The sequence below is a fragment of the Amblyraja radiata genome, chromosome 16, assembly GCF_010909765.2.
Source record: "Amblyraja radiata isolate CabotCenter1 chromosome 16, sAmbRad1.1.pri, whole genome shotgun sequence".
In the NCBI taxonomy this organism is placed as follows: Eukaryota; Metazoa; Chordata; class Chondrichthyes; order Rajiformes; family Rajidae; genus Amblyraja; species Amblyraja radiata.
The window spans coordinates 7,435,683-7,462,213 of NC_045971.1; the positions used below are offsets into that span (position 1 = coordinate 7,435,683).

The 26,531-nt window shown below is 47.3% G+C and overlaps 2 protein-coding genes across 2 annotated transcripts in view; one reads left to right on the top strand and one right to left on the bottom strand.

The window, feature by feature from the left end:
* The window catches only part of LOC116981723, an 83,621-nt gene that overhangs the window by 41,625 nt on the left and 15,465 nt on the right, over positions 1-26,531 (bottom strand). The window lies entirely within an intron of this gene.
* LOC116981861 lies at positions 10,102-16,560 on the top strand. The gene is made up of 5 exons (XM_033035005.1): positions 10,102-10,114; positions 11,649-11,785; positions 14,602-14,800; positions 15,186-15,259; positions 16,120-16,560. Exons 2-5 carry the CDS (start codon positions 11,699-11,701, stop codon positions 16,375-16,377), a joined length of 618 nt encoding a protein of 205 aa, XP_032890896.1. The 5' UTR covers positions 10,102-10,114; positions 11,649-11,698; the 3' UTR covers positions 16,378-16,560.

The window sequence follows — 26,531 nt, forward strand, 5'->3', positions numbered from 1 at the left end:
ACACAAAGTGCTGGGGTACCTCAGTCAGATGGTCTGAAGAAGAGTCACGGCACGAAATGTCATCCATTCCTTCTATCCAGAGATGCCTGTTCTGCTGAGTTACTCCAGCATTTTGTGTTTATCGTATTGTATTCATTGTATTGTATTCAAATGTATTGTCATTGTCTCAATTAGAGACAACGAAATGAATTTTCCTTACAGGCAGTATCATAAAAATAAATAAATAATAAAACATATTAAAAATAAAATTGAATTAAAAAAAGAAAAGCACAAACACAGAAAGTCCACGACACAACATAACACAATGGCACCAAGGTGAGGAAGGCACCATAGTCCAGCCAGCCTCCCCTCCGATCTTCCCAGATGTTCATCCGTGGTCTGGGCCTTCCGAGCACCTGCAGTCGCCGCACCAGGCGGCCCGATGTTCAGGCCCTCACGCCGGGCTGGTGGAACGCCGACGCCGATCCCCGACGGTGAACATCCTCCTCCTCAGCGGCCCGGACCTCCTGATCAGCCGCCTCCCGCAGCCGGAGTCCGCAGCTCCCGAGTCCGCAGGCCGAGCCGGGCGGAGTCGCAGGACCCCGCGTTGTTGATCAGCGCTGCCCACGTTGGGAGCTTCGCAAACCGCAGCTCCATGATGTCGGTGCAGCAGGTCCAACACTCGGGCTCCGGACGGCGATCCCCGGTAAGGCATCGCCAGCCCCGCGATGTTACAGCGCTGTCCCGCCGCTGCTGGAGCTCTGGTCGGTCCCGGCAGGAAAGGCCGCACCAATCCAGTAGGTAGGCCACTGAGGGGGTGAGGACGCGACTCGAATAATAGTCGTGTCCTCTCCAGGAAGCGACCGAAGGACGGTATCCCCCTTACCGTGCCCTCTTCCCCCACATAAAGACATTTAAAAAAACATAAAAAACACACTTTTACATAACTAAAAAAACAAAAAAACAAAAAGACACCGGGCTGAAGGTGGAGGCTGCCGGCACCAGCGCCACCGGAAGTACAATATCTTTGGTGTAAACCAGCATCTGCAGTTCCTTCCAACACATAACCTACAAACCTGTGCGTCTTTGGAGTGTGGGAGGAATCTGGAGCATCCGGAGAAAACCCACGCGGTCCAAATACGAACGTAGAAAAACCAGTGTTGTCAAGGGTCGAGACCCTTCTTCTCAATAATGTTGCCCACAAGGCAAAGGGTCATCTGTGGTTTCGGGGCTGGTCTCAAACAATGAAGACATGTAGTGAAGGAAGGGGAGTGTGGGCTGGCAACAGGGTGTCACCCACAACAACCTTCAGGAAGGGCCTGGGGTCAAGGAAAGAGCGTTCACGTCGCGACCCTTTTTCCACCAATCTTTCCACCACCACGCACAAGAAGCGCAAGGCAGACACCGTTGTATGCAGATACCGAGAGGTGTGTTCAGCTCTGGGTGAACAATGTCTAATCTTGTGATGTGGACTCAATGAGAAGAGGAAGGGCCTGTTTTTGCGCTGTATGTTTTCTACAAAACAGGTGGGTCAGGACAAAGCCTGGCGAGTTACAGGTGTTTACAGGTGAGATGGTGGGGTGGGGGAGGGGGGTCTTTATGGGGAGATGATTGGACAAAGGCCAATGTGAATTCTCCAATTTTAAGGTAAGTAACCGTAAATATTAAACCGCATCTCCAACCCTTCCCCCCCCCCCCAATATAGATCTATAGACCGGCCTATGTATTCAACTCGGATCAATCTCTGCGTTTGACAGGTTTGGGCAAGCTGGTGGAAGTTAGAAGGTTGAGGATCCAGGTTCTCCACATTCCAAAAGGGAAAATGATCTTTCTGCCCGAGGGGCATCGGGGCCGGGCAGCTCTCAGACGGAAGCGAACTCCAAGGCGAACTCTCAACGGCAGGTGGGTGCAAGTGGCGAGGGGGCAGCTCTGGGAGTCGGGGAGCGGATTCAGTGTGGATTGCGAGGGGTGGAGGGTGGGGAGAGGATGGGGAAGGGGTGAGCTGCGGTGGTGGGGAGGACATTTGGAGCAGCGGTAAGGAGGGGATGAGGTGGTGGGGTGGAGGGAATGAGGGGGGAGGACAAGTGATGGTGGAGAGAAGAGGGGATGAGGAGTGGGAAAGGGATAGAGGGGAGTGGGCAAGGGGTGAGGCGCAGTGGTAGTGGGGGAGGATTGCTGGTGAACAAATCTCCCCGCTGTTCCCAAGCCCGGGAGTTCACCTCGTGAATTCAATTCTCACCTGATTTCAAGAACCACGTTACCGAGAACCCAACACAGGAGATTAACCCGGGTTAGGCAACCCGTTCGTCACCTTTGAATGCAAACAAAATGTCCCGCAGAATATGGAAGCACAAGACAAATAACATTTATTGTCATATACACCAATTGGTGCAGTGAAATTTGAGACTGTAGAAGCTGGAATTTTTAACAAAATATGAAATGCTGGAGAAACTCAGCGGGTGCAGCAGCATCTATGGAGCAAAGGAAACGAAAGAAACGAAGGAGACTGGATAGACTCGGTTTGTACTCGCTAGAAGTTAGAAGATTGAGGGGGGATCTTATAGAAACTTACAAAATTCTTAAGGGGTTGGACAGGCTAGATGCAGGAAGATTGTTCCCGATGTTGGGGAAGTCCAGAACAAGGGGTCACAGTTTAAGGATAAGGGGGAAATCTTTTAGGACCGAGATGAGAAAACCTTTTTTCACACAGAGAGTGGTGAATCTCTGGAATTCTCTGCCGCAGAAGGTAGTTGAGGCCAGTTCATTGGTTATATTTAAGAGGGAGTTAGATGTGGCCCTTGTGGCTAAAGGGATCAGGGGGTATGGAGAGAAGGCAGGGATGGGATACTGAGTTGGATGATCAGCCATGATCATATTGAATGACGGTGCAGGCTCGAAGGGCCGAATGGCTTACTCCTGCACCTATTTTCTATGTTTATATTTCTATGAAATAGGCAACGTTTCGGGCCAAAACCCTTGTTCAGAGAGAAGAATGGGTGATGTTTCGGGTTGAGACCTTGCTTCAGATTGATGGGGGGGGTGGGATGGGGGGGGGGGGGGGTGGGGGGGGGGGGGGGGAAGGCGGGCGCGAATTGAATCTGTTTGAACATTAAAATTTCCAACTTCCCCAACTCCTTTTTCTCCCCCCTCCCCCCTTTCTCCCCAAATCTGGAGAGCTCCCATTTCCCCAATAACCCCCACCACCCGAGCCAAGAAGGGTCTCAACCCGAATCGTCACCCATTCCTTCTCTCCAGAGATGCTGCCTGTCCCGCTGAGTTACTCCAGCATTTCTGGTGCCCAGAGCTGAACACAATACTCTAAATGCGGCATCACCAATGTCTTATACAACTGCAACATTACCTCCCAACTTCTAAACTCAATATTGACTGATGAAGGCCACTGTTTGAGTCTATGTGCTTGTGGTGCTGCTGCACCTGTGATGTACCTGTACTTCATTGTACTTGTGCATTTGACAATAAGCTCACCTAGACTAGACCTGGAACGTCAACTGTCTATTTCACTCCACAGATGCTGCATGACCCGCTGAGCTCCTCCATCACTTTCTGTTCCATCACCTCAAGCTCCTTGTGCCTTCATCATAATCTATGTTTGGTGAAGAGTAGTTGACCTTACCATTGGCTCTGTTTCCGTCTTCAGAGAGATGCTGCCTAACATGCCGCGTATTTCCATTGTTAATGTTATGCTTAATGTTTGTTCGTTTTTAGAGCCATGTTTTACAGCGCTACCAAGAAAATTGTGAGCGAGCTTGATCCTGACGGCAGCCTCACACTGTTTCCTGTGAAAAGCCCATATGATTCTCAAAACTGCAAACCACTTCAACTAGCCATTGTAAAGAAGAGAAATATGTTTTCCAAAAGAGAAAATTATGCTCCCACTTCCTTCGAACTGACTAATATATTGGTTGATGGCAAAGGTTTAGATTTTGGTAAGATATGGCATTTCTAACATTTTCCTGCACACTGCAGTCTAGCTAGCAACAAGTTAAGTTGATGACAAATGTAGAAGCAATGTTGTAAAAGTGAAATGATTATTTGGATTAAGATACCCAGAATAATGTAGACATGAGGAACTGCAGATGCTGGAATCTTTTATAAAATACAAAGTGCTGGAGTAACTCAGCAGGTCAGGCAGCATTTATTGAAGAAAGTGGACACACGTTTCTGAGTGAAGAAAGGTCCCAACCCGAAATGTTGCCCATCCAATCCAACAGATGCTGCCTGACCCGTTAAGTTCTTCCAGGACTTTGTGTTTTGCTCAAGGATAAACAAGTGACAATTCGGGTCGGGATACTCCTTCAGACTAACTCTGGTCCCCAGAACAATGTCCACTTTCCAAAGTCACGCTGTGACAAATGGAAAATTAAAAATGAAATAATTAAATGAAGTCACAATGAAAAGCCGCCATTGGTTCAAATTTCAATGGTTCAATGGTCCTTTATTGTCACAGTGCGAAGTGTAAATGTAGTGAAATTCTTTCTTGCAAAGAGTCCAGTAGATCCACTGATCCCGCATGCGAGAGGCACCATGTTTTGGTGCCATTTCCAAGAAACTGCAGATTGCACGGACCCGGTGGGCTAAAGGGCCTGTTTCCATGCTGTCTGTAAACTAAACTGAACATTGTGTAAATGGGTTAAAAACATCTCTTAGTATCACCATAGGTTTGTGAACACCAGGGAATGATTTTGACTTCTGAGTGAACCACTCATTAAAGGGCCTGTCCGACCTGCATACGATTGCATGCGTCTAGCGCGACCAAACGTGGTCGCTTGAGGCGTACGGCCTCGCGGGGCCGGTCCCAATTCCAACCGCGGAGGCGTATGGAGTTGTGCGGGGCTGGTCCCGACATCATACTCACCAATCAGCTGGGCAGGAGGCGGGCCAACTGAAATTGGACGGCGCACGGCGTCGGGCGGTGACGTCATCACGCAACGGCATGCCGGGCGGTGACGTAATCGCGCAACGCCACGCGCTAGGCATACGCCGTCAAGACACTGCGTACGACGTCGAGACACTGCGTACGACCTCAATGCGGCTGCGGGCCGACAGGCCGTTGTCGCGCGGGATTTTCGGACAGTGCAAGATTTTTGGAGTCCTGCACAACTCCATACGCCTCCGCCGATCGAAGTGGGATCGGCCCCGCGATGCCGTACGCCTCAAGCGACCACATTTGGTCGCGCTAGACGCATGCAATCGTATGCTGGTGGGACAGGCCCTTATATGTTTCATTGTATCTTCATCCTTTAGGGTTTAATAAAGGCGAGCAGAAATTGGGAGATGGAGTGTAGAAAGTGTACGGTTAATGTTCCTTCTATGGTCTAAAATTACAATACCGTCGCCCTCAGTTGAAACTCTATTGTAGAAACATCTAAGATTCTTAAAGGATAGGACAGGTTGGATGCAGAAAAAATGTTCCCGATGTGGGAGGAGTCCAGAACCAGATGTCACGGTTTAAGAATAAGGGATAGGGCATTTAGGATTGAGATGAGATGAAACTTTTTCACCCAGAGAATTCTTAGCCACAGAAGGCAGTGGAGGCCAATTCACTGGATGTTTTCAACAGAGAGTTAGATTTAGCTCTTAGGGCTACAGGAATCAATGGGTATGGGGAAAAAGCAGGAAAGAGGTACTGATTTTGGGTGATCAGCCATCATCATATTTGCTGTCATGATGGCCCGAATGGCCTACCCCTGCACCTATTTTCTATGTTTTCTGTTGTTCTCACTCCCACGATGGGTGCAAACACAACGTTGATTCAGACTTGGGATTTCTGAGTCCATTCACGGTGTACACCATCTGGGTATCGTGCATTGTGCAGACATCAAGTCAGCCAACCAGGAAATAAAAATGAATATTTGCCAATTACTTTTCACAGAAAGCAAAGACATACATGTTGAAGTTGAACAGTCTTATCATTTAACAGATTGTGAATATTTTACTAGATCAATGGTTCAACAGTACATGATTTGTCACATGTGCAACTGCGCAGTGAAATTCTGTTTGCATTTACTACACATGCGGGCGCCACCATGTTTGCCGCCATTATTCAAAGTCCGGTCGTCCCGCGCGCTCGATGTAGTGGAGCAGTTCCAGCCAACTCACGTCCCTCTCCTCGCGCGGCCATCTTTGTGTCCCAGTGGCGCCTCCTGCAGGCGACCTTGAAGGTTCTGGAGACATTGCCCCGGTTCACCCTCCCACCGGCCCTTGCTCCTCACGTCCGACATCTCCAGCTCCCTCCCGGTTACGCCGACCGGCGAGACTTCAACATGATGAGGAAATGTGACTCCGGATAGATTTTGTATATTATCCTGCCCAGTTTTCCGGGCCAGAGAGGCGTTCTCTGTTATCTGAGAAGTTTGCAATAATGCTCCTTAAGGAGAGACCAGTATCACCAACAGCAACTTCCTGTTCCCATGTGCTGATGACAGATGTTGATTATGTTGTGGTTTTCAATGCTCAAATTAATTCAGTTCACGTGGAGAATTCTTCAAGAAGTTCAAACTTTTATTTGCAAATAAGAGCTCGTTCCACACGCATCAAATCACGCGGTGCTCTCTCCGGCGCTCTCTCCCAAGACAAAGGATCATCGCTTTTTACACCATTTTCAAATCACATCTACTATTTCGCCAGCATAGCAAGGGTCATATAAATGCCCCAGGTGACAAACGATAATGGTCCCTTACCAGTTTACACTCCCTCCCCCATTCCTGTTATCTCTAGGGGTCAGCATTCCAACTTCATCCTTGGACCTCTTTATGACTTTGCTATCACACTGACAACATTATTCAAAGGATTTATAAACATAAGAAATCCAACATACAAAGGTCACATCACCCAACCACACTTTTACCCATCCCTCAGACAAGCTCACAGATCCTGAGACGCCTTGCTATCTAAGACTAATATAAACAGTTGTCAGTCGTAAATGCTGAGCCCTTTGTGTTACAGAAGAGCTGAGGAATGTGTCCTCATGAAAAAGCATGTGGTCTGTGACCAAATGGCCTGTAGCCTGAGAACGGCCACACTACCAAACTACTTTTAAATACAGATTACATAAAATACATTTAATACAGAAAATAATATCTACTACATTATCACTGTGTGGTTAATAAACACTGACCAGTTCTCTGACGTTGTAACAGAAAATAGCGAGTAACAAAAGTTGGCAGTCGATTTGTTTTCTTTTCCCAGGATTGAGTAGCTCTATCATTGCCTGCTACTCAGAGGCTTCCAGCGCCTCGCTCAGTGCCCAAGTGTGTGTGGATGACGGCATGGTTGATGTAGGAGCGCACGTTTCAAGAAGTTCCTCAGATGCCATGTCAAATGTGAAAATGAGGAAGTGCACAATCTCTGAATGCACACTGCTGGATGTTGTCAAAGACAGGTAATCATTGGTGCAGTGGTAGAGTTGCTGCTTTACAATGCCAGAGACGCGGGTTCAATTCTGACTATGGGTGCTGTCTGTGCGGAGTTTGCACGTTCTCCCTGTGACCACGTGGGTTTTCTCCAGGTGTTCTGGTTTCCTCCAACACTCCAAAGACATAGATTCATTACCTTCTGTAAAAATTGTAAATTGTCCCTCGCGTGTAGGATGGGGCTAGTGTACGGGGTCACTGGTCGGCGTGGACTAGATGGGCTGAATGGGCCTGTTTCCACACTGTATCTCGAAACTAAACTCACCCCAGCCCAGGTTACCCATCCAAAAGAAGCTGACAATCTCAATGACAGGCTCCCAACCTGAAGTGTCGTTTGTCTATTTCCCTCCACAGATGCTGCCTGACCCACTGAGTTCCTAAAGCAGGTTGATTATTACTCAATGAGATGGTGTATTTTTCACTTCAATGTGGCGTTTGACAGCCTCTTGTACTTTGCTAGCGTATTCGAGAGTGAAAACCGCGGGCACCTTCTGTCAGATTCAGCTTTGCTTTAACGTCTTTTAAGGAATGTAAGATGTTTATTATTGAGCATTTTTTAAATAGATTTTCTGATATTCAGAAACATTCAAACTTTTTTACTGCTTTGATAGTTGGCTGAGGCAGAGAGTCATGGATTTATACAGTGTGGAAACAGGGCCATCCGCCCAACCTGCCCACGCTGACCAACATGCCCATTTACACTAGTCTTACCTGCCTGCGTAAATATTTAGTACATGTTGTGATAGTACCTTCAACTACTTCATCCGGCATCTGGAAGGGCCGAATGGCCTACTCCTGCACCAATTTTCACCTACATCCTTCTAAACTTGTTCTTTCCATGTACCTGTCTAAATATTTAGTACATGTTGTGATAGTACCTTCTTCAACTACTTTATTCGGCAGCTCGTTCCATACATCCACAACCCTTTATGTGAAAAGATTACCCCCTCAGATTCCTATTAAATATTTTCCCCCTCACATTAAACCTATGCCCTGTGGTTCATGATTCCCCTACTCTGGGAAGGAGACTTTTTTCTGCATCTACCTGATCTATTCCTCTCATGATTTTGTACAACTTGCTCTAACTTTGCTTAATATAACATACACTTGGATTATTACGCACAGAATGATTCAAGTTGTTGTTATTTTTATTGACGACTTTGGTGAGGTTCATGAATTAGATGTCGGGTGAATCGCAAAACTATTGTTTAACTTATGCCATCATTTCCTCTTTTGTCAGATCTGATTAATTAATTAGTACCATTCTTCTTAACTTTGTCTTTTCAGGAAAGTGAACAAAGAACATCGGTTTGTGAAACAGATGAAGAATAATATGGTTTATGTGATACTGGAAGTGATAGAGACGGAACATGCGTGTTCTGTAAACAAATCAGCTAAGGCTGAAATAGGAATTAAATGGCTGTTGAGTAAGCTTCTGAAGGGGAGTATAACTTTTTTTACTTGACTTCAAGTGACATTGGTAGAGCAGCTGGTAGAGTTGCTGCCTCACAGAGCCAGTGACCCCACTTCGATCCCATCCTCGGGTGTTGTCTGTGTGGTGTTCATATGTTCATACATTGCAGGATTAGGCCATTCGGCCCATCACGTCTACCATGCCATTCAATAATGGCTGAGCTAACATCCCCTCTTCACCGCATTCTCCTGCCTTTTCCCCATGACCCCTGACACCCGTACTAATCGAGGTTCTATCAATATCCACCTTCAACATATCCATTGACTTGGCCTCCACATCATCTGTGGCAATGACTTCCACATATGCACCACCCTCTGACTAAAGAAATTCCTTCTCATCTTTCTCATCCTTTTATTCTAAGGCTATGACCTGTGGTCCTAGACTCTCCCACTAGTGGAAACATCCTCTCCACAGCCACTATGTCCAGGCCTTTTACCATTCGGTAAGTTTCAATGAGGTCCATCCTCATCCTTCCCAACTCCATCGACTACAGGCCCAGTGACGTCAAATGCTCACCATGCATTAAACCAATCGTTCCTGGGATCATTCTCGTAAACCTCCTGTGGACCATCCCTGTTCACATTCTCCCTGTGACCACCTGGTCATCCTGTTTCCTCCCACATCACATGCGGGTTTGTAGGTGAATAGGCTGCAGTAAAAATAGTGTGTAGAACGTGGGATAACATAGAACTAGCATGAACGGGTGATCGATGGTCGGTGTGGACTCAGTGGGCCGAAGGGCCTGTTTCCATGCTGTATTTCTAAAACTAAAACCTGTTTCCTCCCACACTCCAAAGACCCACAGGCTTGTAGTTTATGTGTTGGAAGGATCATTGCTCTTTGTCACAGGGGAATTTCAAGCCTATATTGAAAAAGGCTCCTGACCTAAAACATCGCCAGTCCATGTGTAAGAAGGAACTGCAGCTGCTGGTTTACACCGAAGATCGACATTGAATGCTGGAGTAACTCAGCAGAACAGCCAGCATCTCTGGAGAAAAGGAATGGGTGACATCTCGACCTGAAACATCACCTAGTCCTTATATCCAGAGATGCTGAGTTACTCCAGCATTATGTGTCTATCTTGGGTTTGTAGGTTAGTTAGCTTTGGTTAAAAAATTGCAAAATTGTCCCAAGTGTGCAGGATAGTGCAAATGTACAGGGTGATCGCTGGTCTGCGCAAACTCTGTGGACTGAAGGGCTTGTTTCCACGCTGTATCTCGAAAGTAAAGTCCAAAGTCTGATTTGTATGGCCCATTATAGTTTTAATTGAAACTAGACTGTAGGACCTGTTGGGTCCCAGCTTCACACGGGAGGGCTGGTCCTCCAACGCAATATTCCACCTCTCCACCAATTCCAATATTGCTGGCCAGTGGCGGGGGGAGGGAGGGCTTTCTGGAGTGCTAGTATGGGTGTTGTGGGCCGAAGGGACTGGTTTCTAAACCACATAAAACCATATAAAACCACATGAAGGGCATGCACAGTTCAGTAGACACTCAGTGTTGCGTAGATTCCTAGCTCAGACTGAGAATGGTGGTCTCTCCCTCGCCACCTTGCAGCGACTAAGCCAAGTCCATACTTCCGGGTTTTATAGTCCCCACCCCCGGAAGGGGTGTGGACTCCATCACGGTGATTGACAGGAGAGAGAATCTCAAGATTTATTAGACTCGACTAACTCTTTTATTTTTCATCGATGCGAAAAATCCTCGGTGCCTGATCATCGGAGGAGGAATCTGCGTAAGATGGCCAAAAAATCACAACCATATATGGTAGCGTTTTTCTCAAAATCAAGCAGCAGCACAAACAAGAAGCGATCAAGATGGGTCTTTGAATTCTATAGAATTCTATAGATGTCAATTCTCTCTACATAATTGCAATTCTTTCACTTACGTTATAGTTGGGGCATCTTCACACTCTCTCCAAGAGTATTGACTTTCCTAGAATCAGTTTTCATAGGATTAACTTTCACAGTTAAATATTGTAGTTTTCTTTGTTGCCTTAGACTGAAGTTGATCTCAAGATGAGTAGAGAAAGGAAGTTAACTTTTCCAGCAGGAACATCTATTGCGTACAAGGTCTCTCAACTGATGATTAATCCAAGTGATACTCTGGGTATGTAAAAGTATAATAATACACACACAAAAAAACTTTTTGAATGTCAGATTGATTAATAAATTGGTTATCCTTCTTTGACCATTTGGGGCACAGAGCAAATAACAATGCTAATACCAGATCCTATTTTTCTGTTTCTTTAGAATTAAATTGGGATATGTGCTTCCAGGGTCAAGACATGTCAAGTACGTTGCCTCATATTTACTGTTTCACATATATATATTCTGTATCTATTATACTATGGAACTGCCACAAATCCAAACACACAGATTTTGTGTGACCCCCAAGGAGATGAGGAGGACTGTTGTGGGAGTTTGTGTACTATCTACTGATTCTCTAACTTACAGCTTTTTTACTTTTTATGTTTTCTCAAAATGTTTATAATAACACAAATGGTGGATGATGTAGGTACATAATGTGTTGTCGGCACGGTAACGCAGCTGGAAGAGCTACTTCCTCACAGCGCCAGAGACCGGAGTTCAATCATGACTTTGGGTGCTGCCTGCGCTGAGTTTGCATGTTCTCAGTCCCATGATTTTCCAATTGCGTTGTTCAGATATTGGCTTTAATTGTCAAGGTCAAAATCGAGTTGTTTTTCAATTTTACGAGAGATTCCATCTTTTCAATCTCATTCATCTTCTCCATCATTTTCAGGATGTGACCAGAACCCCCCACTTGCTGCTTCACTTGCTGAGCTGACGAAAATGTGTGTGGACAAGAAGCCACTGTTCCTCAACGTGATCCTTGAAATTCTTGGGCACAGTGATAGACTTGCAGTTCTTGATGAAATGGTTTGTACCAAGTGTTTTCCCTCTTCATCGCAATGGGATCGTGGCTCTGAGCATGGACAGGAATACAATATTCGACACAAAGTGTGGTGCTCATACTTGACTGTTTGTCTTGCACTGTTGCATTCACATATAGACGTGAACAGAGGAACAGGCCCTTCGGCCCACAATATCTGTGCCGAGCATGTTGCCAAGATAAACTAATCTTATCTGCCTGCACGTGATCCATATCCAACCATTCCCTGCATATTCACGTGCATATTGAAAAGTCGCTTAAATGCCACTATAATGTCGGCCTTCTCCACCATCACACCCCGCAGCGTGTTCCAGGCACTCACTAGTGTGTGTGTGTGTGTGTGTGTGTGTGTGTGTGTGAAACAAATATGCACCACATATCTCCTTTAAACTTTCACTTTTAAACAAAATACACTTTTGTTAGGTCTCCCTTCAGCCTCCAGCGTTCCAGAGAAAGTAACCCACGTTTGACCAACTTCTCCTATTGTCCATTACCCTCTACTCAAGGCAGCATCCTGGTAAACCACTTCTGCACCCTCTCCAAAGCCACGGTGAGACTGGAGCACCTCTCTGGGGCAGAAATTTAATTCTGCATTCGGCTTTAGAAATGTTTACAAGAGAGAGTTAGATTTAGCTCTTACGGCTGAAGGAATCAAGAGTTATGGGGAAAAAGCAAGAACGGGGTACTGATTTTGAATGATCAATCATGATCATATTGAATGGTGGTGCTGGCTCGAAGGGCCGAATGGCCAACTCCTGAACCTAATTTCTATGTTTCTGTGAATGTTAGATTCCTGCACTAATCATCTGAAAAAGGAAAATGTTTCATTGCTTGGCACAAGGGTCCCTGATGTACAGAATAGAGAAGTTGATCAATGTTTAAAATGGGGTTTAGGTGTTGGTTTATTAATGACACATGTAGCGAGGTACAGTGAAAAGCTTTCTTTTGCATGATATCCAAATAGATCAGATATACTATACATACATTTAGTCACGCCAAACAATAGGTCGAGCAAAGGGGAAGATACAGAGTGCAGAAGGTGGCACAAAATATTTCGGGTTGAGAGCCTTCTTCAGGCAGTGACGCTTCTCGACCTGAAACGCCACCCATTCCTTCTCTCCAGAGACGCTGCCTGTGCCGCTGAGTTACTCCAGCATTTTGTGTCTATCTTTGGTTTAAGCCTGCACCTGCAGTTCCTTCCTACACACAGTATAGTTCTCAGCATTGTAAGGCACCAGTTCCAGAGACACTGTCTAAGGTCCACGATGGGGTAGAGGTGAATCAGACAGTACCCTAGCTTACAGATGGGAAAAAGCTGTTCCTGAGTCTGGTGACGTGCACTTCCAAGCTCCTGTACCTTCAAACCGGTGCAGGAATGACCGGTTTGAGGCAAGAATTTGATTATGTTGACTATATTTTTGAGGCAACGTGAAGTGTAGATGGAGTCAGTGCAGGGCAGTCTGATCTGTGTGTTTTATTCCACTTGCTGATATCCATCCTTGACAGCACACTTTCTTCTGTAAAACACATCAATAATCTCACTCTGTCTGTTTACTTCCACGTACGCACTATCCACCGTCTTCATCCATCACTAACACCTAATGTCACTGCTACTCTCATCCACGCCCTCGTCACCTCCCATTTTGATTATTGTAATATTCTCCTCTCTGTTTTACCCCACAAGTCCATCCATAAACTCCAATTGGTCCACAACTCAGCTGCCCGCAATATCACCAGAACCCCGTCCACTGAACACATCACTTCCATCCTCAAACAACTCCTCTGGCTCCCTGCCCAATACCACATTGATTTTAAGATTCCCCACCTCACTGTCAAAACCCTCCACAATCTCGCTCCTCCATACCTCTCTGAACTCCTCCAGCCTAATGCCCCTGTCCTACTTAGGAAACCTGAATGGAAACCTCTGGAGACTTTGCACCCCACCCAAGGTTTCCGTGCGGTTCCCGGAGGTTGCAGGTGGTTGCTGGAGGTTGCAGGTAGTGGAAGCCGGTAGGGAGACTGACAAAAACCTCCGGGAACCGCACGGAAACCTTGGGTGGGGCGCAAATGGCGCAATGGGCTAACTGTTCGGCTGTTGACCGGAAGGTGGCCCGTTCGAATCCCGCTTGGAGTGCATACTGTCGTTGTGTCCTTGGGCAAGACACTTCACCCACCTTTGCCTGTGTGTGAATGTGTGTGAGTGATTGGTGGTGGTCGGAGGGGCCGCAGAATGGCAGCCACGCTTCCCTCAGTCTGCCCCAGGGCAGCTGTGGCTACAGAAGTAGCTTACCACCACCGAGTGTGACTGAAGAGTGAATGAATAATGCGATGTAAAGCGCCTTGAGTATTAGAAAGGCGCTATATAAATCCCATCCATTATTATTATTAAAGTCTCCAGAGGTTTCCGTTCAGGTTTCCTAAGTGGGACAGGGGCTTGACACTCCATCCCGAACTCTCCGATTCTCTTCTTCCTCCCTGCTCGCCACTCCATCTGCTGGCCTGTCCACGATGGGGTTCAGAGCCTTCAGCCATTCTGCCCCTCGCCTCTGGAACTCTCTCCCACTATCCACCCGCACCAAAGAGTCTCTCCCCACCTTTAAAACCTCCCTCAAAACTCACCCATTCAGACTGGCCTATCCCACTTAACTCCACTTTCTATCAAATTCATGGATAAGTTGTTTTTGTTTCATTTTATTTATATATTTCTAATTTGCTTCTTTTAACTGTAAGGCCCTTGAGTGTTCTGAAAGGCGCCGATAAACAAAATAAATTATTATCATTATTATTATTATTACGTTCTCAGCTGGACCCGATTATGGATGATCTGCAGCCTGACTTCCAAGTGCTGGATCAGGCGGAGGAAGATAACAGAGCGTGCGTGGAGAAGATGTTGGATCTTCTGGGAATTAAGAAGGAAGATGCACCAGGAGAAACCCTCGCTCTCACCCCAGAGTCCGAAGGGATCATCCGGGCGATAAACACTCTCATCCAGTCACTCAGCGGTAAGATTCGAAGTCTTTTTTAACAAAAGGCGGGATTATTCAGTTGGCGTCTGCCTCATTGTCAAATGTGCATTGATTGGACATTTACTACTTGGAAAATTGGAGGTTCGTCTCATAATTAAAAAATATGTCCAGGTTTTGGTCTTGCCGAGTTTCAGGTATAATTTCTATAATATTTTTACACAATATGTTATAAATACAGGTAGATACGTGATTCGGGTCACAGAATGAAACGAAAAAGCACCTCGGCTCACGGTCTATTGGGAAGAAAGTGAAAACCCTTGTGCAGAAAAGACTTGATTCATCCCAAATTCAAGGAATTATTCTCATTGAGTAGAGGTACAGTTCTTGCAGGACAGTGTGAATGATTCTGTTTCTTTTTCAGAGATGGATCCTAAAACTTTAATCCTGTTGGCAAGCAGTGTTAAGGCAGAGATTATATCCAAACAGCTAAAGCTGGTAAGAAATATAAACAGTAAAACAGGTAAAGAAATAAAGCAAGTTTTTGTGTACAACACAGCACATTTTCCCTCTGCTAACTCTCTCCTCTGCCTGTCGGAACTTGTCCTCACCCTCAACAACTTCTCCTTTGACACCTCCAACTGGCTCCAAATCAGAGGTGTAGCCATGGGCACTTGCATGGGCTCCAGTTATGCCTGCCTTTTTGTCAGCTACGTCGAACAATCCTTGTTCCAGGTGTACACTGGAATTGGATCTGCACTGGATTGGATCCTCCCTGACAGGGCGGCACAGTGGCGCAGCGGTAGAGTTGCACCCTTACAGCGCCAGAGACCCGGGTTCAATCCTGACTACGGGTGCTGTCTGTACGGAGTTTGTACGATCTCCCCGTGACTGCGTGGGTTTTCTCCGAGCACTTCGGTTTCCTCCCACACTCCAAAGAAGTCCAGGTTTATAGGTTATTTGACTTGGTAAATGTAAAATTATCCTTAGTGTGTGCAGGGTAGTGTCAATGTGCGGGGATCGCTGGTCGTTGTGGACAAAGTGGGCTGAAGGGCATATTTCCGCGCTGTATCTCCAAACTAAACTAAACTATGGGATGGTGTTGCAAGGCCACTGGCGAAGGCTGAGGTGTTGTGACTGTCTGCATTGCTGGTGCAGAGCGTGAGCATGAGCTTGATGCATTGCAGTGGTTACAGAGAGAAGGCAGCAGATGGGGTTAGGAGGGATGGATAGATAGATCATTCATGATTGAATGGCGGAGTAGACTTGATGGGCCAAATGGCCTCATTCTGCTCTCATCTCTTATGATCTCCTACACTATTATTGTTTTATGACTGTGATTCTAATTCAATTTCCAGGTGACAATAATTGATGACAGATGGTCGGGGACTCCTCAATATCAATGTGACCCCCTGGAGGTTAAGGAAGACCTTGAGAAGGTTCTGATCACTCAGTTCACGGACGAGGAGTTTGAAATAACTCAGCATCTGCTGGAAGAGTTTGGATTTCAACTGGACAGAGAAAGTGCTTCGGTTTTGCGCATTATGAACCGAAAACAAGGAGACGTACTTGCTCTCTATGCTGCTCTGTATGCTCTCAATGCGTTATGTGACTGAGCTGTTGTGTTGTGCTTCACTCCTACTGTTCATGGTTCTCTGACATTAGTTCACAAGGTGTTGGAGCAGAATTAGGCCATTCTGCCCATTGAGTCTACTCTGCCATTCAATCATGGCTGATTTATCTTTCCCTTTCAACTCCTTTCTCCTGCCATCTCCACACAACCTTAGCCCTTACTAATCAAGAATCTGTCAATCCCCACTTTAAAAATACCCAAAGACTTGGCCTCCACAGCCGTCTGTGGCAATGAATTCCATAAATTCATCACTCTTTGGCTAAAGACGTTCCTCCTCATTTCCATTCTAAAGACAGGTCTCTCTCAAGGCCCACGGGGTGGCTGTCTGTGCACCCCCAGTCTCCCCATGTTAAAAGATGTCACATACAGGCATGTATCTGAAGAAATACACTACCCTTACTAATCAAGAACCTGGCAATGTCTGCTTTAAAAATACCCAGACTTGGCAGCACACACCCAAATACGTACAGGTTTGTAGGTTAATTGGCTTTGTATAAATGTAACTTGTCCCAAGTGTGTATAGGATAGTGTTAATGTGTGGGGGTCGCTGGTTGGTGCAGAGTCGGTGGGCCGAAGGGCCTGTTTCTGTGCTGTATCTCTAAACTAAAAATACTAAACTTGGTCTCCACCACCATCCGTGGCCATGCATTCCACAGATTCACCACCATCTGAATAAAAAAATTCCTCCTTATCTCCTTTCTAAAGGTATGTCCTTTTATTTTGAAGCTGCCCCTCTGATCCAAGACTCTCCACATCCACTGTGTCCAGCACGGCTTTCCTTTCAGTTTTCTGTGACCTTGATGGGAACATTCTCCCTTGGTCTCTCTTTGGCTGTTTGTTGCTCAGTAAAACTCCATGACTGGCACACTCGGGAATTTGGTGGTTTTTCAGATTTATTCCAATACACATTCAATTAATTAAAAAAAATGTTGTGCATTCTCATTTCTCGTTAGGTTTCAGATAAGTGCAAGTAACAGAACGAGAGAAAGGAATGGAAGAACTAGGGACGTGATGAGTGGAGGGGAGTGTTGGATGGAGTCCCAGTGAATGGAGGGGGGGGGGGGGGTGTTGGAATGGGGGTCCCAGGGTGTAGAGGGGAATATTATAACCTGGACCCCAGTGAGTGGACTGAAGGTGTTGAAACTGGGGTCACGGTCAATGGAGGGGAGTGATGGAACTTGGACCACAGTGAATGGAGGGGGGGGGGGTTGGAATTGGGGACCCAGGGGGTGGAGGGGAGTGCTGGAACAGAGGTTCCTAGTGAGACAAGGCAGTGTTGGTCCTGAGGTCTCAGTGAGTGGAGGGAGAGTGTTGGTATCAGGGTCCCAGTGAATGGAAGGGACGTGCTGAAACTGGAGGGTGGAGAGAGGCAGCGGGGCCAGGCAGCTCTCAGACAGCAGGGAACTCCGACAACAGGTGGGTGCAAGCAGCGAGGGGCAGCTCTGGTCACTGCGGAGTCGGCGAGTGGTTTCAGGGTGGATGGCGAGGGGTGGAGGGTGGGGAGAGGAGGGGGGAGGGAAGGAGAGGGGAGGGGGTGAGCAGCAGTGGTGGGGAGGAAATTTGGTAAGGAGGGTAAGGAGGGGAGAGGAGATGAGGTGGTGGGGTGGAGGTACAGTGGCGGGGAGGGAAGGAGGGGGGAGGTGAGGAGGGAGAGTGAGGGGATAGGGGAGGTGAGGTGGGGGATAGGAGGGGGGTTGAGAGGGCTGAGGAGTGATGGAGGGTAGAGGAAAAGAGAGGGAAGCTTTGGGGGAGGGGAGAAGCAGAGGGGAAAGAAGGGGGAGGAAGTGCTGTGGGATGAGGGGAAATGAGCCACGCCTGCACAGTTAATAATAATAATAATAATAACTTTATTTATAAAGCACTTTAAACAACTACAGTTGCCACAAAGTGCTGTACATGAGAACTCATGAACAAAAAGCTATTACAAACAATTAAAAACCATTAAAAACCGTAAAACGAAGGACTATAAAAAACACACTAAAAATTAAAAGACATTAAAAGCACTAAAAACAGGAGCAATACCTCAGCCAGTGTCGAAAGTTGGGGGCTATGGGTGAGTGGTGGAATATTGCGTTGGGGAACGGGTTGCGTTGGGGGACCAGACCTCCCGTGTGACAGGGACCCAACAGGTCCCACTTAATCTAGTTTTAATTAAAACTATAATGGGCCATACAAATCAGACTTTGGACTTTACTTTCGAGGTACAGCGTGCAAACTGCCAACTAGCACTGTCCTACACACTCGGGACAATTTTGCAATTTTTTAAGCAAAGATAGACACAAAATGCTGGAGTAACTCAGCGGGACAGGCAGCATCTCTGGAAAGAGGATTGGGTGACGTTTCGGGTCGAGACCCTGCTTCAGATTGATGGGGGTGCGGGAATCGAATCTGTTTGAACATTAAATTCTCCAACTTCCCCAACTCCTCTTTCTCCCCGCTCCCTCCTTCCTCCCCAAATCCGATGCGCTCCCATTTCCCCAATATCTCCCATCACCCTAGTCGAGAAGGGTCTCGACCCGAATCGTCACCCATTCCTTCTCTCCAGGGATGCTGGCTGTCCCACTGAGTTACTCCAGCATTTCTGGTGCCCAGAACTGAACACAATACTCTAAATGCGGCATCACCAATGTCTTATACAACTGCAACATTACCTCCCAACTTTTAAACTCAATACTGACTGATGAAGGCCAATGTTTGAGTCTATGTGCTTGTGGTGCTGCTGCACCTGTGATGTACCTGTATGTACTTCATTGTACTTGTGCATTTGACAATAAGCTCACCTAGACTAGACCTGGAACGTCAACTGTCTATTTCCCTCCACAGATGCTGCATGACCTAGAGTTCCTCCATCTGTATTTCACTCCACAGATGCTGCATGACCCACTGAGTTCCTCCATCACCTTCTGTTCCATCACCTCAAGCTCCTTGTGCCTTCATCATAATCAATGTTTGGTGAAGGGTAGTTGACCTTACCATTGGCTCTGTTTCTGTCGTCAGAGAGATGCTGCCTAACATGCCGCGTACTTCCATTGTTAATGTTATGCTTAATGTTTGTTCGTTTTTAGAGCCATGTTTTATAGCACTACCAAGAAAATTGTGAGCGAGCTTGATCCTGACAGCAGCACAGTGTATCCTGTGAAAAGCCCGAATGATTCTCAAAACTGCAAACCACTTCACCTAGCCATTGAAAAGAAGAAAAATATATTTTCCAGCAGAGAAAATTATGCTCCCACTTCCTTCACACTGACTGATATATTGGTTGATGGCGAAGGTTTAGATTTTGGTAAGATATGGCATTTCTAACATTTTCCTGCACACTGCAGTCTAGCTTACAAGTTAAGTTGATGACAAATGTAGAAGCAATGTTGTAAAAAGGAGATGATTGTTTAGATTAAGATACCCAGAATAATGTAGACATGAGGAACTGCAGATGCTGGAATCTTTTATAAAACACAAAGTGCTGGAGTAACTCAGCAGGTCAGGCAGCATTTATTGAGGAAAATGGTCACAATGTTTCTGAGTGAAGAAAGGTCCTAACCCAAAATGTTGCCCATCCAATCCCTGCACAGATGCTGCCTGACCCGTTAAGTTCTTCCAGGACTTTGTGTTTTGCTCAAGGATAAACAAGTGACAATTCGGGTCGGGATACTCCTTTCAGGCTAACTCTGGTCCCCAGAACAATATCCACTTTCCAAAGTCACGCTGTGACAACTGGAAAATTAAAAATGAAATAATTCAATGAAGTCACAATGAAAAGCCGCCATTGGTACAAATTTCAATGGTTCAATGGTCATTATATTGTCACAGTGCGAAGTGCAAACGCATTCTTTCTTGCAAAGAGTCCAGTAGATCCACCGGTCTAAAACTACAATACCGTCGCCCTTTGTTGAAACTGTATTGTAGAAACATCTAAAATTCTTAAAGGAGGACGCAGGAAAAATGTTTCCGATTTTGGAGGAGTCAGAACCAGATGTCACGGTTTAAGAATAAGGGATAGGGCATTTAGGACTGAGATGAGGAAAACCGTTTTCATCCAGAGAATTCTCTGCCACAGAAGGCAGTGGAGGCCAATTCACTGGATGTTTTCAACAGAGAGTTATATTTAGCTCTTATGGCTACAGGAATCAATGGGTATGGGGAAAAAGCAGGAAAGAGGTACTGATTTTGGGTGATCAGCCATCATCATATTTGCTGTCATGATGGGCCAACGGCTTACCCCTGCACCTGTTTTCTATGTTTTCTGTTGTTCTCACTCCCACGATGGGTGCAAACACAACGTTGATTCAGACTTGGGATTTCAGAGACCATTCACGGTGTACACCATCTGTAAGGAACCTGAGTATCGTGCGTTGTGCAGACATCAAGTCAGCCAACCAGGAAATAAAAATGAATATTTTCCAATTACTTTTCACAGAAAGCAAAGACATACATGTTGAAGTTGAATAGTCTTATTATTTACCAGATTGTGAATATTTTATTAGATCAATGGTTCAACAGTACATGATTTGTCACATGTGCAACTGCCCAGTGAAATTCTGTTTGCATTTACTACACATGCGGGCGTCACCATGTTTGGCGCCATTATTCAAAGTCCGGTCGTCCCGCGTGCTCGATGTACTGGAGCAGTTCCCGCCAACCCACGTCCCTCTCCTCGCGCCACCATCTTTGTGTCGCAGTGGCGCCTCCTGCAGGCGACCTTGAAGGTTCTGGAGGCATTGTCCCGGTTCACCCTCCCACCGGCCCTTGCTCCTCACGTCCGACATCTCCAGCTCCCTCCCGGTTACGCCATCCAGAGAGACTTCAACATGATGAGGAAATGTGACTCCAGATAGATTTTGTATATTATCCTGCCCAGTTTTCAGGGCCATAGAGGCGTTCTCTGTTATCTGAGACGTTTGCAATAATGCTCCTTAAGGAGAGACCAGTATCACCAACATCAACTTCCTGTTCCCATGTGCGGATAACAGATGTTGTGGTCTATCTTGCTCCTCTAGTATCTTTGGTTGATATAGCACTGTTAAAGAAAATTGAGATTTAAAAAATCAAGTCTGCAATTTATCCCATCAGATAAAGCATCAAACGTTTAATTTGACACCTAATTCACTTTCATTTCCCCTCATCCCCCAGCATTCCCTCTTCTTTCCCCTCTGCTTCTCCAATCCCTCCCTCTCCCCCTTCCCCAGTCACTCTCTCCCTCCATAACTCCTCACCCATCACTACCCCCCTATCCCCACTCCTCACTTCCCCTATACCCTCACTATCCCTCCTCACCTCCCCCACTACCGTCCCCTCCCTCTATACCTCACTCCCTATGCCACCCTCCTCTCCCTCTATTCCCACTCTCCCTCCCCCACATTCCCCCCTCTCCCTCCCTACCCCCTCCTCTCCCTCAATCCCCCCACTCACCTATTCCTTCTCTCCAGAGATGCTGCCTGTCCCGCTGAGTCAATCCAGCATTTTGTGTCTATCTTCGGTGTAAACCAGCATCTGCAGTCCCTTGCTACACCGCGCTGATTAACACGACATTTGATCCACATTCATTATCTACCCTGATGGTGGCGGTGAAGTTAACAGTGAAGTGTGAAATACTTCTGGGATGTCCCGAGGGTTCTGAAAGTTTTTATATGAACGCAACACTCCCTTACTGAAGAAGGGTTCCGAGCCGAAATGTCCCTTGTTCATTCCCTCCCCAGGCCATGGACGTCCGAAGGGGGGTGCGTTGGGTGCGATCGCACCCTCCTTTTGTGCGGTGTTTGCCCGCCCGGTCCATCGGCTCCATCCGCGGCGTCGGAGCCTCGCCAGTGGGTTCCGTCCGTTGCCGGCGGTCGGTCCGGGGAGCCCGTTCTCCCATCCACGAAAGGTCACTGGATTATAGATCCTTACCCACGTGGACGCAACATTTAACTTGGGTACAAACGTCACTTCCAATACATGTTATTGATGCTGGAAACGCGAACTTTCACACCCGTTAAAAACCGCGAAAACGGCCCGTTTTTGAGCTGTAAATAACTGTGCCAGTCGGGGTGACCGCGAGGCACAGTTATCTTACTTTACAGTCCAGAAGATAAAGAAAAACGAAGGTAAAGACAAGAGGGAGCTGAAGGGACAACAACAGCGGAAGTGTTTAGCGGACATTGGACGTGAAGATATAAAGATAGAAAATATCGGGAATTATCGCGTTTGCTCACTGCATTTCATCAAAAGTAAGGCATTATGTTTTATCTTTATTCATTTGTTATATAAAAAGTTTTAAAAGTGAAAAATCCATCATTAAAATTGCAAAATCTTCCATGGTTCTCAGGTGGGTTTTAACATGCAAAATGAAAATGCTTCTGAAGCTACATTTACCATTTAAATAATCGTAAACCATAAATGCGTTTTGAAATGAATTTTACTCAGATGCAAGCTAAGGAATGGGATAATTGTCAGCCGTTCATTGGACAAAATCAGGACATTTTATTATTATTATCCCATTCCTTAGCCCCGCAAGGTCGCGCACCGGGTCTTGGTGTTAGAGCCCCCGGCGTGCGCTCGCAGAGTCCCGCGGCCATTCCAAGGCCCCGCTCCAGGTGCTCTTCAACCCCGCAACTCGGGCGGGAGAAGTCGCCGTTGCTGGAAGCCCCGAAAAGCGGTCTCCCAGCAGGGACCCGCGGGCTCCCGGTGCCGCCGTCCGCCAAACCCGCAGTTGCAGCCTCCGAAGCTCCGGGGGTCGGGCCGCAGCCGCGCTCCACCACAGCTCCACCCGCTCCGGACTCGGCCAGCCCCGTGACGGTGAGTAGTCGGCAGCTCCGCAGCTGGAACCCCAGGTCGTTCCTGTTGGAGGCCGCTCCACGCTGCAGCCCCAACGACAACGGAGACCCGACAAAGAAAAGGTCGGGTCTCCCGTGCAGGGGAAAGATTTTAAAGTTACCCCCTCCTCACCCCACCCCCACCCCCACATACCCCAACAAAAAAAAGAACAAAAACTACAAAAAACGAGACAAAAAAAAATAAAAACACAGACGGACTGCAGAGGCCGCTGCTGACGATAGTCGCGCCGCCCACCGAGATTTTCGTGAAATCACCGTAGAGGAAGCAGGAACGACTGACTCTCAACCCAGTCCTGGCCAAAGATCTTATAGCGAAGCCTCGCCCCCTACCCTCGCCTTTCTCGCCCCCCGCCGGGCCCTCGCACCCACCCACCCCCATATCGTTTCTAGTCGGCGGCGGCGACAGCTGTAGTGCGGGGCAAAGATACTAGTATCTTTGGTGCGGGGTGACGGAGGGTCGGAGTAAATGACGGCCCCGCACAGCAGCAGAAACAGCAGCAGTGGCTCCTCTGGTCAAAGATATTTGCCTCTGGTATCTTAGGTGGCGACGGCGGTTCCTTCTGCACCCTGCCCGCCCGTCAAGCGGCCGCTGAGTGCCACTCCGCCAACGAGGAACAAACCCTCCTGCACGCCGAGGCTGGGAGGAGGGAGGGAGCGAAGAAAGAAAGGGGAAGCACCTGCACCGCTCGGCCCCTGCACCTTCCTGTTGGCTGGCGGAGGAGGGGAGACGGTGTCGAGGAGATCCCAACTACCTCCCCCTTTGGCGGCGGCACTTGGCAGTGGACAGGGACGGCCAAGGCTGCGGGTCGATAATGCCGGTGTTGTCCGAGGAGCGTTGACTTTCCTTCCTCACAACCTCCTCTGCCCCTTCCCCGCTCTCTCGCTTGTACGCCCCCCTCCATCCCCCTTATCCTGGGACCTCTCCACCCCACACTGATTCCCATTCCCCCCTCTATTCAGTCCTCACTGACATCCCCTGTGCGTCCCTCCCCATTTACCAAGACCCCCCCCCCCCCCCCATCTATTCAACCTGCACTGATCTCCCTATCCACCTCGCATTGATTCTCCTGCCACCTGCACATCCATCCTACACTCGGCCCTCCATTCATCCTACACAGACCCCCGATCCACACTGTACTGACCCACCCCCATTCATCGTGTACTGATTCCTCCCCATTCATCCTGTACTGATTCCCCCACTTCCATCCTGTACTGATTCCCACCCATCCCATATTCCCCCACTGACATCTCCCGCCCTCTCCCCTCACAATTTTACCTACTCCAACCAACGCACACTAAATCCCCTGCCTCAATCCATCCATTCCGTACCGATTGCCTTATCAACCCCCCCCCCCCCATCTATCCATCCCGCACTGATTCACCCCCCCCCCACCCACCCACTACACTGAAAATGTCTTCAGAGCGAACATTGACAATGTTTGATAATGAAATGCTGTCAAATGTGTTTTAATTCCCAATGTTATTATTTGTTTTAATCTATAAAGATGGATTAATTAAATTGTGAACACGTGAAACATTAAAACCACAGTGTTCAATTGTCACTGCCACCGTTGACGCGTTATTACAGAATTTATTTTAACGGCAAATCAATGCTCTTAATATGGAGTATCAGTACTGTAGTTATTTATTCTTCAGATACATGCCTGTATGTGACATCTTCTAACATGGGGAGACTGGGGGTGCACAGACAGCCACCCCGTGGGCCGAGAGAGACCTGTCTTTAGAATGGAGATGAGGAGGAAGTCTTTAGCCAAAGAGTGATGAATTTATGGAATTCATTGCCACAGATGGCTGTGGAGGCCAAGTCTTTGGGTATTTTTAAAGCGGAGATGGACAGATTCTTGATTAGCAAGGGCTAAGGTGGTGGGGAGAAGGCAGGAGAAAGGAGTTGAGAGGGAAAGATAGATCAGCCATGATTGAATGGCAGAGTAGACTCAATGGGCTGAATGGCCTAATTCTGCTCCAACGCCTTGTGAACTAATGTCAGAGAAGAACCATGAACAGTAGGAGTGAAGCACAGTGCTTCCACACTTCAAAAAGAAAATAAATTCCTGAAATAGAATACCAAATTACATGCTATTTCCCGGCCCAGTAAGCCTCCCCCAACTGCGCAGGCGCAGATGGTCGTAAATATACAGGGACAAACATTTTTCCCCGCAAATCATCCCGCGAGCCTGATTGGACCCTTTGGCGTCTCCATCTACGGATTCCGCGCGTGCGAGGTTGGGGGCAGCAGTCGCACATGCGTAGTTGGGGGAAGGCTTCCGGGGCCAGGAAAGCTCCCGAAATTATTTAATTTCCCTAAAATTACCCGAAGACAACCAGAATTTCCCAAATTTCAGGTAATTTGCTTCAAAGTGGAAACACTGGTGAAGCCCAACACAACAGCTCAGTTACATAACGCATTGAGAGCATACAGAGCAGCATAGAGAGGAAGTACGTCTCCTTGTTTACGGTTCATAATGTGTAAAACCGAAGCACTTTCTCTGTCCAGTTGAAATCCAAACTCTTCCAGCAGATGCTGAGTTATTTCAAACTCCTCGTCAGTGAGCTGAGTGATCAGAAACTTCTCAGGGTCTTCCTCATCCTCCAGGTCAACATATCGAGGTGCATCAGACCATTTGTCATCAATTATAATCGCCTGGAAATTGATATAGAATCACAGTCATAAAACGATAACAGCGCGGGAGATCGTGAGTGATAGGAGCAGAATTAGGCCATTCAGCCCATCAAGTCTACACCGCCATTCAATCATGGTTGGTCTATCTATCCTTCCTAACCCCATCTGCTGCCTTCTCACTGTAACCACTGCAATGCTTCAAGCTCATGCTCACGCTCTGCACCAGCAATGCAGACAGTCGCAACACCTCAGCCTTCGCCAGTGGCCCTGCAACACCATCCCATAGTTTAGTTTAGTTTGGAGATACAGCGCGGAAATATGCCCTTCAGCCCACTTTGTCCGCGACGACCAGCGATCCCCGCACACTGACACTACCCTGCACACACTAAGGATAATTTTACATTTACCAAGCCAATTAACCTACAAACCTGTACGTCTTTGGAGTGTGGGAGGAAACCGAAGTGCTTGGAGAAAACCCACACGGTCACGGGGAAATCGTACAAACTCCGTACAGACAGCATCCGTAGTCAGGATTGAACCCGGGTCTCTGGCGCTGTAAGGCAGCAATTCTACCGCTGTGCCACCCTATCGGGGCGGATCCAATCCAGTGCAGATCTAAATCCAGTGTACACCTGGAACAAGGATTGTCCGACGTAGCTGACAAAAAGGCAGGCATAACTGGAGCCC